This window comes from Oreochromis aureus, linkage group 12 (genome assembly GCF_013358895.1).
Source record: "Oreochromis aureus strain Israel breed Guangdong linkage group 12, ZZ_aureus, whole genome shotgun sequence".
Lineage (NCBI taxonomy): Eukaryota > Metazoa > Chordata > Actinopteri > Cichliformes > Cichlidae > Oreochromis > Oreochromis aureus.
This window is the reverse complement of record NC_052953.1, coordinates 5247262-5263890: the sequence shown is the minus strand read 5'-3', so window position 1 is coordinate 5263890 and position 16629 is coordinate 5247262. Positions and strand designations below refer to the sequence as shown.

Below are 16629 nucleotides of genomic sequence, written 5' to 3'. Positions count from 1 at the left end.
ACTGCACTCAGCAGGAATCCCTCTTTTCAGAAATCATGACTGGGTTACTCAAAAACCCCACAAACCTTGTTTTGAGAGTAGGAACTATTTTCTTTCTGCTTAACCACACCCAACCCCATCACTAAGCATCACAAGTAAGAAAAGGCCTCTTTCTTAATAATACACGATAATTTTCTTTTAGTTGTTTTCTGTGGATGAATCAATAGAACAGACTTCTCATGTGATTGAGGGTTAGTTCCCTCTTTCTTCCATAGGAATGTTTTGGTCCAATGTGAAATCCGATCATCTTTTGCATCCCACTTAAGATGTTTAATCACAACTTGGTTCTGCAGGAGGTTTCTTCCTGTTAAAAGGGTGTTTTTCCTTTCCACTGTCTCCAAGTGCTTGCTCATAGGGGGCTGCCTAACTGTTGAGGTTTTCTCTGTATTACTGTAGGATGTAGAGCTGACTGTTGTTGTGAAACTTAATAAAAATGAAACTGAACTCCTCACATTTTTGTTTCCATAGGGGAAAATAAACCCAACCCTGTCCTTAAAAAAGGAATCACAGATTCATGTTTTAATTTCCTGTGTTTAAGTATGTGACAAGGAAAACAACACAGCCAGGAAAGTAAAGTCTGGAAGCAAAACAGCTTGGCTAAAGTTCATTTTAATACAATTTCTCCACAAAACATTTGTTAGCAGAACAGCTTGGCAGGGACGAGGTACAGGTAGAGATGCATAGGCTGTCCCTGTGGAGATGCCAGTCTGCTGTGGCCCTAAATCAAACCGTTGTCAGGTACCGAGCTCTGAGCCGCTCAGCCTGACACAGGGCTTGTGTCCAATTCGCAGTGTTTGCCGGTGGTTGGCCGAGCTCCAGCTTTTTAGCATTACAGCAGCAACTTGAGCAAAGGGCAATGCATGAAATAAGCTGGCGCCAGAGAGAAGGATGACTTGTGGGAAAGTCATGCCCACACACTCCCTCTGTGTGTCTTTAAACCAAAGTGACCCCTGGTTGAAATTTCAAGACAGAGAACTGAAACAAAGCACAAAAACACAGGAGGAGCATGCAGTTATCTGCAGCCCCTTGCCCTGCAAGGGGGCCATGTGCTGACAAATTTTTAGACGTCAGAGGAGTTATCTCCAAGAGACAGACAACTTATTCCTCAGGCGCCCACCTTAATCCTGTGTCGTCATTTCTGCAGTTCTCACAGGGGAAACAAAAGGTTTTGGATGTGCTGGTGGGGGCTGAAATTGTGTATGTGTGTGTGCTATTACTTTTTTAATCGTGCTAGGACATGCTAACGCATGAAAGGCAACCGGTAAGATCTCCTCCCTGAGGCAAATGAAAGCAAACACAGGCGCGCTGAGGTGGGAGGGCTAACCTTTCATCCTGCCCTTACAGGTGAAGTGAGGTTCATTTTTGGCAGAGCTGTCATCACCCACGGGGCCCTTGGGGCTCTGCTGTACTTCAAGAAGATGGGAGAGGCTTTTTGTGTGGTTGTTTTTGGGTTTATTTCTCGTTTGTTCTTAATTTGTTTTGTTTTACTGGATGGTGTTCAGGGGAACAAAGTGGAGGAATTTCCAAAGCCAATTTCCACCCTGTGTCTGCCTCATCTGCAGCTTTTCTCTAGTGTTTTTGATGTGTCAAACCATCACAGCACAGACCACTGAACTGCTGTCTACCTGGACGTATGATTAAAAAATAACCGTTTCACAGATTGCCTATAGTTTTGGCTTGGTTATATTTGGGCTTTTTACTAAATTTCATCAGAAAATAAAGGTAGACTGCTTTTTGGTATTGATTGACAGCTAAGCGCACTGCACAAAGTCCACAGCAAAAAGGACTTCGTGCTGCAGATATAGTGTCCGAATTCACACTGTATGTGAGAAACCTCTTCAGTAGAAATGCCATCAGCAGATACTGGACTCTTAGAAAGTTTTTTCAAAAGAAGAAGCCACTCCTGTCAGAGGGGGGGAGGGAGGCTATCTGCAGCTCAGATCTTTCATTCCTGAGGCTATTACATTCGGAGGCCCTGCTGGCTGGCGATCTGATAGGGATTTCAATTAAAAATGTATTTTATTTTGCTTTTAGCTACACAGGGAAGGCTGCATAAGCAGAAATCGTCTTGTTCTCCCTGCTGTATAGTCGAGTTTTTCAACAGCACCCTTAAAAACCAGAGTCAATGTGCGGCGTAGTTTGGTTTTTCCAGCTCTGTATGGGACAAAATAAAAAAAATAATAAAAATTATGCATGGATAATAGGTGCAAGCCTCTGGGCTGCAAAAATAAAACAAATGCTTAAATTCCAAAAACTGCAGCTCCTCTAACGACCACTTGAGGCAGACCCCACAGGGTGGGATGTTAACATGAAATAAAAATTAAATGCAGCCAGTTTCCTCCTGCATAACATTTTCACACAGCTCACCTGTTTAAACGTTATAAATGTGTAAAGTGAGCACGGTCAGGAGCAGGAAGGGTTTAGCTGCCAAGGGGTTTCTGGCTAAGCTTACCTTCTGCTAATCTGAGTCACTAAACTGGATCTATGAACCATGTTTGTGATGTTGGTGCTTTTTGGAGCCCCATTTATCTGGTAACTGTCATGGCTTGCTGTGCAGTAAATTTTACACACTGTCCTAGAAGTCTGTGCTCCAGTTTTGACGAGTGAAATTCTCATATATTATGTCTATGCTGTACATTATGTGTGCCTGTGTGGTTTGTTCATACAATTTATGACAACAAAGTATTTGTTGTATTTGTATTTGTATTACTATTTAGACACTTGTGTTCGAATGTGCTAACTTCTGTCCAATAAACACACAAACTGGTGATGCCCCTGAATGTGACTTCCCAAATCAACAGGTGGAATCACACTAAGAGATCGCAGAGATCGCACCCAAGTTCTTTCAGCATGTGACGCAGAACAGCCAGAAGATGTTGCAGTACATTTCCCCCAGCCTTTTAAACTCACAATAATCCCTGACACACCCACCCTTTACTATCGTAAGGGCAACATCCTGGTGATAAAGAACAGCTATAGCTGTGTAATGTGTAGCTATTAAGACACATGTTCTTCAGATATTATCATATGTACAATATACATTTATTTTTTAATGCTCAATACTTCTTTTGTTGCCTTGTAGTCGTACTGACATTGTCATAGTTTTATTATTGTGAGCAAACTCAAGCATTCACTGATCGGTGTATAGCTTCACTAGACAGAGTAACTGAATACAGTTACTAACCAAACAACTGTCTCGTGACTTACACTACAGTTCTTTAACTGCCTGCACGATGAGGGTGGAGAAAAATCTAATGTGCGCTTTTATGTGTACTTGCACAGCAAGGGACAAAAATAACAGAGCAACAATGCAGGAGTGAAAAGTATTTCTAACTTATTGCACACAGGGATAAAAATATGAAGGTAAAAATCAAACTGTGCTCAGTCCAGAACCAACAATAAACCACTGAGAACATGACATCAAAGATATACCTGACAAAGCAACACGCTTTCTTCTTTTTATCAACAATCCATGATACTAACACAACGCTATCAGCGAGAGAGCCCTGAACACAGATCACCTCCTTCATGCTCAAGCTGAGTGTCTGCAGACCTCAACCGACCAACTAAAGCTTGATTTTTACCAGATGAAGAAGATGAACAGGCCTGTAGGATTGCACATTTCTACCTCTACTCATTCCTACGCTAGAATCGGTTCATTTTTTACTGTAACATCTAAACATGTTAGTAAAGAAAGGCCTTCAATATATATTCTTTACTGTGATCGATATTTAACCAGATATGTTGGATGATAAAAAGTTCAGTGTTATATTGTTAATTACATGGACGATGTTGCAAACAGTAGTCTAACACTGCTTATCATTAATTAGAAAAACACACTTTTTATGGCTGTAGTTTGTTCACTCAGGTAATTTGACCACTCCACTCTTTTGTCTAAATATGGTGAGTACACAAACCAATGGCTGATGTCACAGTGGCTATGTCCATCTTTTAAATATAGCTTCTCGTGTGTGCATAATAACGCTCTCTCTGTATAAAGTATATTATGATTGTGATGACGAAGATAAAATCGAGAATGCATTCAGTATGCTCGTAATCAAATAGCCCTCCTGCACATCTTACCGTTTCTACCACTGAAAGATTTCTTTCAAAGCAAGCCCATAAAGCTTGAAATGTTCTGAAACCACATTGACAGGATCTACTTTCTTTCAAAGAAAACTGTAGTGCACACAACAAAAACACTGAAAGTTACATCAGTGTCTGTGAGTCGCTTTGATGTGGACTGAAAGGAGCAATCACCATGTTCCCTTCTGTCTCTCTGAAGAAGTTCAAATACTAAAAAATAGCGTATTGAGGTAATGTTCTTTCCTAGAAATGTATGTGAATTACTCCCAGAACAAAAAAAGCAGGTAGCTGTCTGCACTTCAGAAATATTGGAGACTGTGTGGGAGCATGAAAGCTGACCACGCACATATTTGCAGAAACTGTACAAAGTCTTTCTTGGAAAATGAAAACTCAAATGCATCTCCATTAACAGCCTCTGTCCACTAATGCCTTTCAGAGAGTAAAGTCATTAGTCATCAGAAAAACACACAAAAATGTTCTCCTTTGTAAGCATAAAGTCTATTTTTGATCATCTTTTCAAAACAGTAAACGCCACAAACACTGTTGGGTGTATGGCATTACTGTGCTATATTCTGTAATCACATTATAGTTACTAATCAAATAACCATTTTCCTTTTATTGTACAAAAGAACAAGAATGTGATGGTTACAAACTGCATCCAGGCCAGAAACAGCCGTTCACTGCTGCTAACATCGTGACATGGACTGTTTTCAAGCATCTGTGCAGACGCCACGGTAACACAAAGCTAAACTAAGAACACGGAGCGACATTATTTAAAACTGAGTGCATGCTGAACCCGGCCCAGCAGCGGGAGCCCGATCTTCAACAGCTAACAGTGATGAGCAGTCAGGCTTGTACCGCTGTAGCCTCCAATTATACCCAGTCCTGCTTCTATAGAAGAATCACTGGTTGTTTTGTAGACCCTTTAACAACATCTTGTGGTAGCAGTATTGGCGAATAGAGCTTGTAGTAAGCAGGGGGAATAAGACAGGTACTCTGCTCACTGGTTTGAAGAATATCACGGTGCAACAATCATTTCAATCCTTTCAATCATTGCTTGAAACACCATAAAAAAGGGTTTTATCAATAAATGACTTGTTATTTTCAGTTACATTAATATAATATTGGTTTAACTTATTCATTTTTTTGGGATTGAGTACTGTATTTCTAATGATGTTTATTATTTGCTGAAAGTATGGTTAAAGCTGCTTCTCTAAGCTGTCAGTGAGGGACTTTTGACTCCTGCAATAATATGTTGTTTTTTTCAAATTGTTGTATTTTTGCTTTTTTTTTTCATCGCTACATCCTAAAGGTGACTGTGGAGGCCACCTAAGTGCAGTGAACTCATTCTCAAGTTGAAGAAACCCACTTGAGGTAATTTGAGCTTAATGACATTATCCTGCTGGAAGCAGCCATCAAAAATGTGGTCATAACGGGATGGACATGGTCAGAAACAATACTCAGGTGGGCTGTGGTGTTTAAATGTTTAAATGAAGGTCAGGTGGCATTAAGGGGCCCAAAGTTTCTCAGGAAAATAACCCTCCCACCATTACATGACCAACACCAGCTTAAACTGGTGATCCACTACAGCAGGGGTCCCCAATCCCAGTCCGCGAGGGCCGGTGTCCCTGCTGGTTTTAGACCTCACCCTGGGTCAACACACCTGAATCACATGATTAGTTCATTACCAGGCCTCTGGAGAACTTCAAGACATGTTGAGAAGGTAATTTGTCCATTTAAATCAGCTGTGATGGATCAAAGACACATCTAAAACCTGCAGGGACACCGGCCCTCGTGGACTGGGATTGGGGACCCCTGCACTACAGGATGAATCCATGCCTTCATGTTGTTTGCAACAAATTGTGATGCTACCATCATGCCGAGACTCATCAGACCAGGCAATGTTTTTCCACTCCTCTATTGTCTAATTTTGGTCAGCCTGTGTGAACCATAGCCTCAGTTTCCTGTTCTGAGCTAACACCAGTGGCACCCAGTCTGGTACTCTGGATACCTTAGTCTGATCTGACCTCTGAAGCCTAAATAAAACACAGGTGGGACAGACAATAACAAAGGAGAGAAGACAAAGACAGGAAGTAAAAAGCACAGGAAAAGGTGAAGCAACTATGGCAACAACAAAAGTGGAAATTTGAATGATGAAGACAAGATAGCAGATGGCAACATAAGAAATATCCGTAAGAGTAACCAAACATTTAAAACAAACACCACATAAAAATCCAGGCCATGTCACACGTATCCTATGGCTTAAATCGCTTTCTTCAAGGTGGTAAATATGTAACATAATGCATGACTTTTTAATAACAGTAATAACTTTTATAACAACTCCAAACACTTGTCACAAATTTTATACCAAAGAATGGGATATCTGGCCTCATCCTACATCTTTTTATAGTCTGATAATAAGTTAACCAGAACTAATTTGCACTGCTGAAGAAAGCAACACGGTGGTGTTTATATAATTATGTACTGTTATCATAAAACGATAATCATCTGCTGCAGACATTAATTAATTTTGCACTGGTAGAAAACTGGTGGAGTGCCAGTCAAAACACAGACACACACAAATTACTGTTCTTTCCTTATCAGCTGCTTCGGCTAATGTTGTATGAGAAAGCAGATAAGATTGCGTAATTGCGAAGTCAACCAAAACAGACTCAAATGCAGCACCACCACTCAATCACCATCTGCAAGCGGCCCCCTGAGCTCAGTGTCTGCAACTTTCATTTGCCTGGGGGCAAATTTAATAGAGCGGTCACGCTGTGTTGGATAAACACCCAACAAGGATACGATACACACTAAAAAACATTTAAAATCCTCATTTAAGGTTTTAGGAGAGTGTCTGACACAAGAAAAATATCCTCACGTACTCGAGTAATTTTTTATCATTAACATTTGTAATAAAAACAATAAAAAGCTGTTTTTTAAGAAAAGGAATTTTGTTTGGAAGACTGTAGCATACACGGACTTTTGTGAGACATTTTAACTTCTTTTAACTATTTCTCTATAAACATCGAGCACAGTAATGCAGGTGCAACACTAACCCATCAACTGTTCTCAGAGAGGGCATGTTAATCCCTTGTTTCTCATTATTTTCTAAAGCTGTGCCAGAATCAGAGGTCAGCTTGACATCAATAAAGGCGTGCTCTCAGGCTGACATTGGCCGATCACCGGGGCTTTACTCCGCGGAGAGAGAGCCTCAAAAAATAGTGAGAAATGCAGATCAGCTGGGATGATGCAGCAGAATGAGAAACAGGCTCACTCTAAAATATGAGCTGACAGATCAGATTAAATGTGGCTGTTTGAGTGGTCGTAGAGTGAGAGCTGCAAATCTCACATTTCTTAGCAGTATATGCATTTAAACATGTAATATAAATAATATTATTAAAGCTTAAACAGGCCTCAGAAAATCTACAATAACATTTCAACAGGTGAGTTTCTTGAATGTTTCAGATACATCTGCAGCTCCTATGTTGAACTGACTGCTTCTAGTTCTCACAGACGCTTTTATACAATGAACCCATTCATACAAGCACTTTTTCTACACTTGACTGATTTCTATCTAACGTTCACACACTGATGGAAGCAACTGAGAAACCTGCTCTACCTCCTGAGCTACAGATACAACTGCCTAAAAAATGAACTGCAACCACCAACCCAGTGGCAGGGAGGCCGTTGTCCTACTTTCACTCTAATATGACTGAGCCTTAAACTAACCACATGTACCTAACTGTAGGATGGCGGTATCCAGTTGACTCGTGCCCTATGACGTTAACAAAAGTTAGTATAGTTTTTATGTACTAAAACTAGAGATGTGATGTAATAAGGAGAGCCACTGAGATTTTGGACCACAGCTTTCTTTAGAAATATGTTTTTCCTCCAGATAAATGGTCACCTGTCACTCAGGAGGTAGAGCATGCTTGCTACTAACTTCAGTCCACAACTTAAAGTGTCCTTTGTCAAGATACTTATTGCTAAATTGTGCAGTCTGCGGCGCGGCTGCAGGGGAGGCGGACTTACCTGAGCAGCATCCGCAATCACGCCTCGCCGGCGGAATGAACTAGGTCCTGTTGTTGTTGTTGATGTGTGTGGGCTGTAGTCGAAAAGCTGGATGCAGCAGATGCGCATATTATTAACGTAACTGCCGCAAATTTCTTTGTGAAAGTGATTCCGATGTTAAACATTAGTTCCGCATGACTTTTCTGCCAGGTAACTTGCGCTCCACCTGTCAGAACTCTAATCCAAGCAGCTAAATCAAATGATTTAGGTGCATGAATGTTTCTTAGAAAAGGTGCTCTGGGTGGTCTGTAGGAGTATATATGCATCACTGCAAACAGGAAGTTATGAATACATGCAGGGATATGAAATACCCCACACTCAGGTGCCCACAGATTGGACCACACTTATCTTTGAATCCTGCTATCATTTGAATCCAAACAGCAAATCTGTAGAGTTTAATGAATGCACCTTGCACAGTTGCTATCGCTAATGCCATCATATTGACAAAATCTGTCCAAACTCACAGCTCAGTCAAAGTCAGGCCTCACATTTACACAGTCCTTCTCAAACTGGAGTCTTTTCTCTCTGAGGTAAACTTTCTCAACAAGGACAAAAGACTTCCAGCATTTTAATTTCACAGAACAAACTTCTACATTTCACACTGAACTAAATTTAGAAACAAATGTGTCCTGGCAGACTATTCCTCTCCCCATGTAACGTCACTACATTGGTCTGCAACGTGAAAACAGCCACCTTTATTAGGTATCTGGATTTGTAGCCTGAAGAACAGATTTATGATACTGCTTTTTTTATGGCACTTTCAAGTCAGTTCATTTCTCTTAAAACTGTTTCAGAAAAAGCAAGTCAGTGTCAATGACAGTAAATAAAGGAGAGTTGAAGGAAATGCCTGCTTACCTGCATGGACACGGCTCGGACTTGAATTGTTTTCGGTTGGGAAAACAGCTGGGGATCAGCAACACGCAAGGTGAACTCACCGCTCCTGCAGGAAGACGAAGAAAGGGGAAATGTTAAATGAAGACAAATCTTGGAGTAGGGAGGTTAAACTTCACTATCCCTTATTTCTGAAATTGCTTTAAAAACTGCTTTAAAAATGTGACAGGCTTCAGTTGGCAGCTGAGGAAAATGGGGAAATGGGTCCCGTGAGGGTAGCATGCTGTGTAGTCATTAGACCTGATCACCTGTGAGTTATCTGTGGGAGTGGAGGTCAGCTATCACAAACACACAAAAGCCCACCCTCTCACACACTCATCATCATCAATGTGCCCCCCCCCCCACACTGCTGCCTTACCATATTCCAAGCCAAGGCTTATTACCCACAATTCCCCAGGGCTGGAGCTGGGAGACATCCAGAGAGTCTGAAGATCAAATAACTGAGCGGGTTGTTTGTTTTAGTGACAGAAAGGAAAATAATGCTATAAGGAAAGCCAAGTGCTTAGGTGCTTTTTGGACTGCAGTAGCATCTTTGAAAGTTGCTGACAAAAGTCTGCTGAAGGTTGTTTTCCTAATAGTTTTAACCGTCATGGTCCTCGGGTCCATGTGTTTCTAGTTTCTCCTGCCTCACTGGCACCACGTTTAATGCCGGTCTTCACATGCTCACCCATCTCGTTTTAGTTTCACTTCCTGCTTTTGGTCTGGACGTCTCTTCCTGCAGAGATGCTGAGATGTTCTCAAGCTAGTGGAGAGAAATAATCCCTGACTTATTGCCAGTAAAACACACCAAACTCTCACTGTGGCTCTACAGTGGCTGAATGGCCACAGAAACAGCCCAGATACACGTAAAGTATGGAGTTATATTAAAGTAACATAGAATATATTTCTGAAAAATAGTCATTGAAGTTGTAAATCTCATTTTGTGTGCAGAGTGTTGCTGTTGCTGGTACATGTCTTCACTTCATTATAGATGAGAGAAAGATTTTTTTAAATGCAGCCTTGAGACAAGTGGAAAGGCTTCTGATCTGTGCAAATATGTGTATTTCTCCTCAGTAGTAAAGTCTACCACTCAAAAAAATAAAATTCATTTTATGTTAGCGTCTTGACCCATGGCATGTTTTTCTCAGGCACTCGTGAATGAAAATAACTCCTTTTGAAAGCTCAAAAGAGTTTGTCTGTAACAGCAAACAACATTTAATCTTTTTATTCATCATTCATCCATTTTTTCCCACCATCATCTGAACGCAGCACATGTTTTTGGGGTTTTTTCTGATGGACACATCTCCTCTTACGGGAATTAAAACCTGTTACCATGTGCTTGCTGTTCTGGGTCTACAGCCGTCATCCTCTGCTTGACATAATTTGAAAAATATGGCAGATTTAATCTCATTTGGAGCTTTACATTTTTCTGTCTCCATTAATCTAATGGCTTAAACCTGAACAGAGGATCACATTTTGCTAATTCGTTGGCATGCTGCCATTTTAGGCCTGACCAGCTGAGTCAGGATTGACCAATACGACTGCTCTGTCCATTCAGACTGAGTGAATGGACATCTGTCCCAAACACAGCGACAGAGGAGAGGCTGCAGAGAAGAATGGGCAACATTTTTCATCCATTAACATAAGACTGCCTTTTCTTTCATTTTCAGCTGCTTTGTTTTCCTTTCAGGATGTCACAGGCCAGCACTCTTTAATGTCTGCTTTCTGCTGTCTACACGTATCTGCAGCTTCTGTGATTCCCGGCACGGAGTGCACTCAGACTGGGGTCAAACAGAAAGAAAGAAATGCAGATTATGCAAATTTGACCACATTAACCCAAACATGTAAATGTAATGCATCTCACATCCATGTTCAGGTTAATAGAAATGAACTTTGGAGCCAAGAAGCAGCATAAATCAAACAGGAAACTTTGACAAGGAGTGAAAAATTAAATGTCAGGGTAGTCATTAACGAGAAGGAAGGAGATGACGAGTTTAAAGGGATAGTTTTATCCAGGCTTTGGGATAAGCTGCCCAGTTTGGGCAATAACAGTTATAGTGATTATGTCAGAAGGATCTAAGGAGACATGCCCAGACCTCCTTTTCCCCAGACACCACCTCCAGCTTTTGCAGGGGATGCACCATACCCCCCTCCCTGGATTTACCCAAGAGGCATTCTGGTCATCAAAGGAAGCTCATGTCTGCTGCGTATCCACGATCTGATTCTTTTGGTCACCACCCACAGTTCACAGTCATAGGTCAAAGTAGGAATGTAGATCGGCCAGTAGACAGACCTTTCGTCACCACAACAGACCAGTACAGAGTCTGCATTCCCCACTGCACTCAACTCTGACTCATGAATAAGACCCTGAGGTACTAAAAGTTCTCCACCTAGGGCAGCAAGTGGAGGGGTGTCCACCCAGCTGAGACCCACCTGATGTACTATTTCTCATGTCAGATGCTTCACCCTCAGCTGAGAACCAGCTGGTTGGGATCTGGAGGTCATCACTCAATGACGCCAACAAAACCAGGTTCTACTAACCGATGTTAAGTTGTTAAGTCGCGTTAGGCTCGCTAAGACATCTTATTACCTTTGCTTTCCCGTTAATTGTTTTTGCACATAAAAAAATGCTTGAAAAAAGAGAAAGAACTACAAAAAAAAGAAATATCTTGGTACCATTTCATCTAATATCTGTCCTTTAATCAAGGTTGGCTAAATCATCCATCCCTGTATGTGTCTTATCTCTGGTTTTGCACTATGAATTAGTCCTTAGTCCTGTCACTGCCTAATGCCTCTTCCACCAAAATAAATCCTCATTACTTGGTGGCCATTTTGGGACAGCGAAGGCACAAAGTAAAGATATAATCAGAATGATCATGAAAAATACCCAGGACAGTAGAAGCAGTCCGTTAGATTACCATCCAGGGCTTAGATTAAGTTAGGTAAGATTTTTGCTGTATATAGATGGAGTTACAAAATTGCACACCGTGGCAAAGCAGCGCCTGCCACCCAAAAAATCATAAATTATCGTTAAACAAGTATAAGTATAGTAGCTCTGTGACTGAATACTGTCCAACTATTGTGTCAAACTCATGTCTCAGAAAAATACTTCCAGGCAAAAGGCGGAAAACGTTTCGTCCGTCTTACTGACCTGTCTTTGTCTTTCTGGTATTGGAATCGGACCCGTCCGTGTCTCAGCTCTGCCCACGTGAACGTGTCGTCCTTCTTTATTTCTCGGCCTCCCGTCTCTTCACCTTCCTCCCCTCTGAACAGGACCAGCCGTCCGTTACTCGGCTTCTGAACAAGCTGAAAGATCAGCTGCTCAGACGGACTGTCTGGGTCTTTCACCTGCAGCAGGGTGGGGAGCAGCGGGGCAAAACCATCAAAGGGAACCAGCAGGGACCCGTTGACATGGAGGGCAGGCGAGTGGGCGTTCACTGAGAGGACCAAGAAAAGAAAAACTCAAATCAATAACCTTATTAAAGCCAAGCTGGTGAAATGAAAGTAAATTCACTTACAGTACATTTTACATCCTTGTTGTGAAATACACAACAAATAGTAAACCTTCTTATACCTGTGGGGAAATTCATCGTCACGGATCCTCCAAAACAAGATTAACGCAAAACTGGATTATCAGCGAGTATTTTTTAATAAAAGAATGGGAACTTGGAAGGTAGGAAAATAATCAGATATAGAAATACTGAGTACAGTTTAAACCATGCACAGCATCAAAAGTACATTTGTGAATGATTTACTGAAAAAAGCCATCAAAGTAATTGGACTAATAACCAGTGTACAATGATAATTTGGTTTCAAAAAGCATCCAATTATCTTCATTAATACATTTTAATGCCTTCTTTAAATATCTGTTGGCATGGAGTTGTAGCTGAATAGAAGTCGGTCGGCGTAGAGGTTGAGAGGAGGTTATAAAGTGAAAATGAAAAAAAGTGCGTGTGGGAGAAATGGCAGACATATCACGAGTGAGACATCTCGGTCTTGGCGTGGCATTTTAGAAGTTGGCTCTAATTGGTGCTGACTTTGTTGGGGAACTTTTTAAAGATCAGCTCTTTTTGAGATGCCACCCTAATCTCATTATACCTCCCGTAATGATGCCAGCAGCCATGCTTAAATCTCAAACTCTGGGCCATGTAATTATACTTCCAAATGAGAATAACTCTATAATTTAAAGCAATAGTTCCTGAACTTTTTTTTGGGGGGGGGGGCTGGCAAAAAATGTTTTTTTTAAAAGAGCAATTTTTTTCTCCATTTTACTTGATTAACGTGTGGATTAGCTGAAGGCTAAAAATGTTCATTATTTTACAAGAAAACGCATTTATCAGAAAGTGCGTGATAATATATTTCTTAATTATAAATATGCTTTGTCACTTTTCATTAAGAACTACAGTCTGCTCCTCGAGGCCTCGGGCATTTCAGCCTGCGGGTTGTTTTAAGATAAAAGAGGAAAAAAATTAAAGTACAAAACTCCTTTAACAACCTAACTCTGCAGACAAAGCCTTCCCAGTCTTATTCAGGAGGACCAATTAATAAGTCACCAACAGGAACCTTCTAATTTCAGACAGATGTTAGCAGTCTTAGCTCCCAGTTCTTCCAGTATCTTTATATTTGACCTGCAAAGACTTACATTTGTTAGCAGTTTTCAAATTTGACTTCATAAGATGAAGTTCTATGGACCTTTGTCACCTCTGCATAGAGTCTGATTGATAGTTTATTTACGTTCCTCACGCTTGCCTACTGCACACTGAAGCTTATGCAAGCGGTATCTGACGTATTCAATGGCATAGTCTCTTATCTTGCTTCTGTTCCCACTCCTCTGGTTTTCAATGCATGGAAGGTTTTTCCTTTCAATAACAACCATCAGTAAAGTTTAGGCCCTCTGCTAAAAGTAACCAAGACTTTTTTATTCCATCTTAAATACTTTTTTTATGGACTGGTAAAAAAGAAAACCAGGAGAACGTATAGACTTCTATTACATCACCACAGACTCTTTGCCTTAACTGTGAATGGACCAATCATAGTCACTCCCAAAAGTTTTAAAAAACAGGAAAAACTGACATGGAAATGAAAAATTGTGGTCCTGACTCAAATATATTAACATGCTCTTTATGTTACAAACATTTAACTGCGGTCACAAAGCCTACCTACTGAAAATATATAACTGGTCTGCTTGGTTGTGAGTTTCTTGTGAAAAATACAATTGAAGCCTTTTAGGTCTGATATATTACTACTACTATATTACAGTAGCTAAAACCTTTATCTTCAACTGGAATCACTGTATCTGTTCTTTTAAATGATCAGGCTTAGAGGGGTATTTGGACACAAATACACTAAATAATAACTGGGTTTTCTTCAGGTATGAAAGGTTAATAATGTCTTTAGTTTTTCCCCATCGAGTTGACAGAAACTGTAGGACCAGGCTTGGAAGAGGGATGGGCTGAGAATGGGGTATCACGTTGGGTATAGTCCACCATCTAACCAATGGATAGGCACAAATCTTTCACACTCCATCCATCCATCCATCCATCCATCCATCCATTCGTCCATCCATCATATGAAATTGAGCCTATCCCAGCTAATAACGTCCTCTCCCTTACAGCAGCCACAAATGTGGACCATATGATCCTGTTGCACTGATGCAAGCACACAGCTAAAGTTCTCAACAGCTGCAGCTTTCTACTATTTATAGCAATATCTATGCAGGTGAGTGTTTATTGTTTCATTCCATCAAATGAGCCAAATATGTTCATGTGTTGGATGAACGTCTCTGGCTCATCTGATGAGATTGAGCCATCAGCAGAAGCATACCTTTGGGAATTAAACCTTTTTAACCTTAATTTTAGAGAATAGCTGTTTTTTCTTATGCAAGACTCGACGTCCTGGCAGTAACTGCAATCATGGCTGTCTCCCCATTCCTTTACACTGATACGGTCTTGTTAACCTAAAATAGGTGCCCAGCACGATACGGATGAGTGCTGTAATTGGTCTAAAAAAAGCTGCTTGCCAAATTTGAAACACAGCACACCCCATGTGTGATTGACGGGTCACTCATTAGCGTCAGAGTGACCATCTGACCACAGTTCAGCACTGAGCTGCACAACGTGACCGAGGACTGCCGTGACCAACTGCTCATTGAGTCGAGTGTGTCACAATAAAACCACCACTGCAACACAAAAGTACGAGCTGCTGGTGAAACTTTATCATGACATTTGTTGCTGTGTAACTTCAAACTGACAACATGTTTTACTGTACAGTGGTCCCACGTTTATCCCGGGAGTTACGTTCCAAAAATAACCCACAATAGGTGAAATCCACGAAGGAGCCATTTTTTACAATTATTATAGCTGTCTTAAGACTCTCTTGTTTAAATACTCTCAAAGTTCAAACCTTCGTGGAAAAAAAAAGTCCAGTATTGTAGAATGAAACCAAAGGCACCTGCAGGTGCCTCTGAGGGTGCAAAACGTTTCGTCGACATTGTTGTGTTTGCTGGGGAGAAAACTTACAAACATACAGTGCAGCACTTCAGAGTCACACTGCTAGCGATAAAAGATTTATGTAAATTTGACAAGCTGAACACATTCTGTACTGTACAGAAGACACAGCACGAGAGTGATTGACAATGGTCTACAGCCAATAAGGATGCAGAACACAATGCGCTGTAAAAAAACAAAAAAAACAACAACAAAATTGCACACACAAAAAATTCAGCGAAACAGCGAGGCCGCGAAAGGTGAACCGCGTTATTGCGAGGGACCACTGTACAAACTTTATTTTTGGAGGGACATTAACATTTTGCAGCTTAACCTCCTCCACAGCATCACACACTTTTTCTGGGAGCAATGTAAATTTGCTTTTATGTAATGTCTTGTGGTCATTTGCATTATTTATGTGGGCATCTTTAGTTTATTTGCATATAAGAAAAAAGCTCCCACTGGTGCAGTGCTTGATACATGATGCTGTGCTCAGTATAGAAACCTCCCAGCTGAGAGCGAGAGTGATCGCTCCAATGTGACCTGGACCTACCCCCAGGCCTCCCAGTTTGGCTGCAAACTGCTGCAGAATTCACCTACTGTTGGTCTTTAAACTGTATTTACACAATTATTCTTTTCAGGGTTAACAGATTTGAAGTCTGGGAGCTTTCTATCAATAAATTAAAGGACTTTTCTGCTATGTAATGATAACTGTTTGCTTTTTTATAACCAACAAAAGCATCATGTTATTACCGTGACAGGTCCTGGTCTTCTGGTCTGCGTAATATCCATGTCCACAGTCGGGAGTGCAGTATCCTTCCATGAGGTAGGTCTGATTACGACAAGCTCTGCAGAGTCCGATCCCGTCACAGAGCACGCAGTCGGACGAGCAAGCTAAAGGAAAATTATTCAAAGGTTTAGAAAAATGTTTCTTTTTGTTTTGCACAAGTCTTCAACTTTTACTTTCGCTGTCCTGAGATCTGAGGTTTTAAATTTCTATTATACGTTTATTTTCAAACTAAATTAATACTCTGATCTTCATAAAAACCATCTTTAAAAGTCTATCACTACATAT

General features: G+C 40.9%; 1 protein-coding gene across 1 annotated transcript in view; it reads right to left on the bottom strand.

The window, feature by feature from the left end:
* fras1 (Fraser extracellular matrix complex subunit 1) overlaps positions 1-16629 on the bottom strand; it is a 303563-nt gene that overhangs the window by 98935 nt on the left and 187999 nt on the right. Inside the window, exons 25-27 of the mRNA XM_039621075.1 lie at positions 16308-16448; positions 12221-12506; positions 9055-9139 (exon numbers count right to left, since the gene is read on the bottom strand). Coding sequence (XP_039477009.1) covers positions 9055-9139; positions 12221-12506; positions 16308-16448 — 512 coding nt within the window. The remainder of the gene's footprint in view (positions 1-9054; positions 9140-12220; positions 12507-16307; positions 16449-16629) is intronic.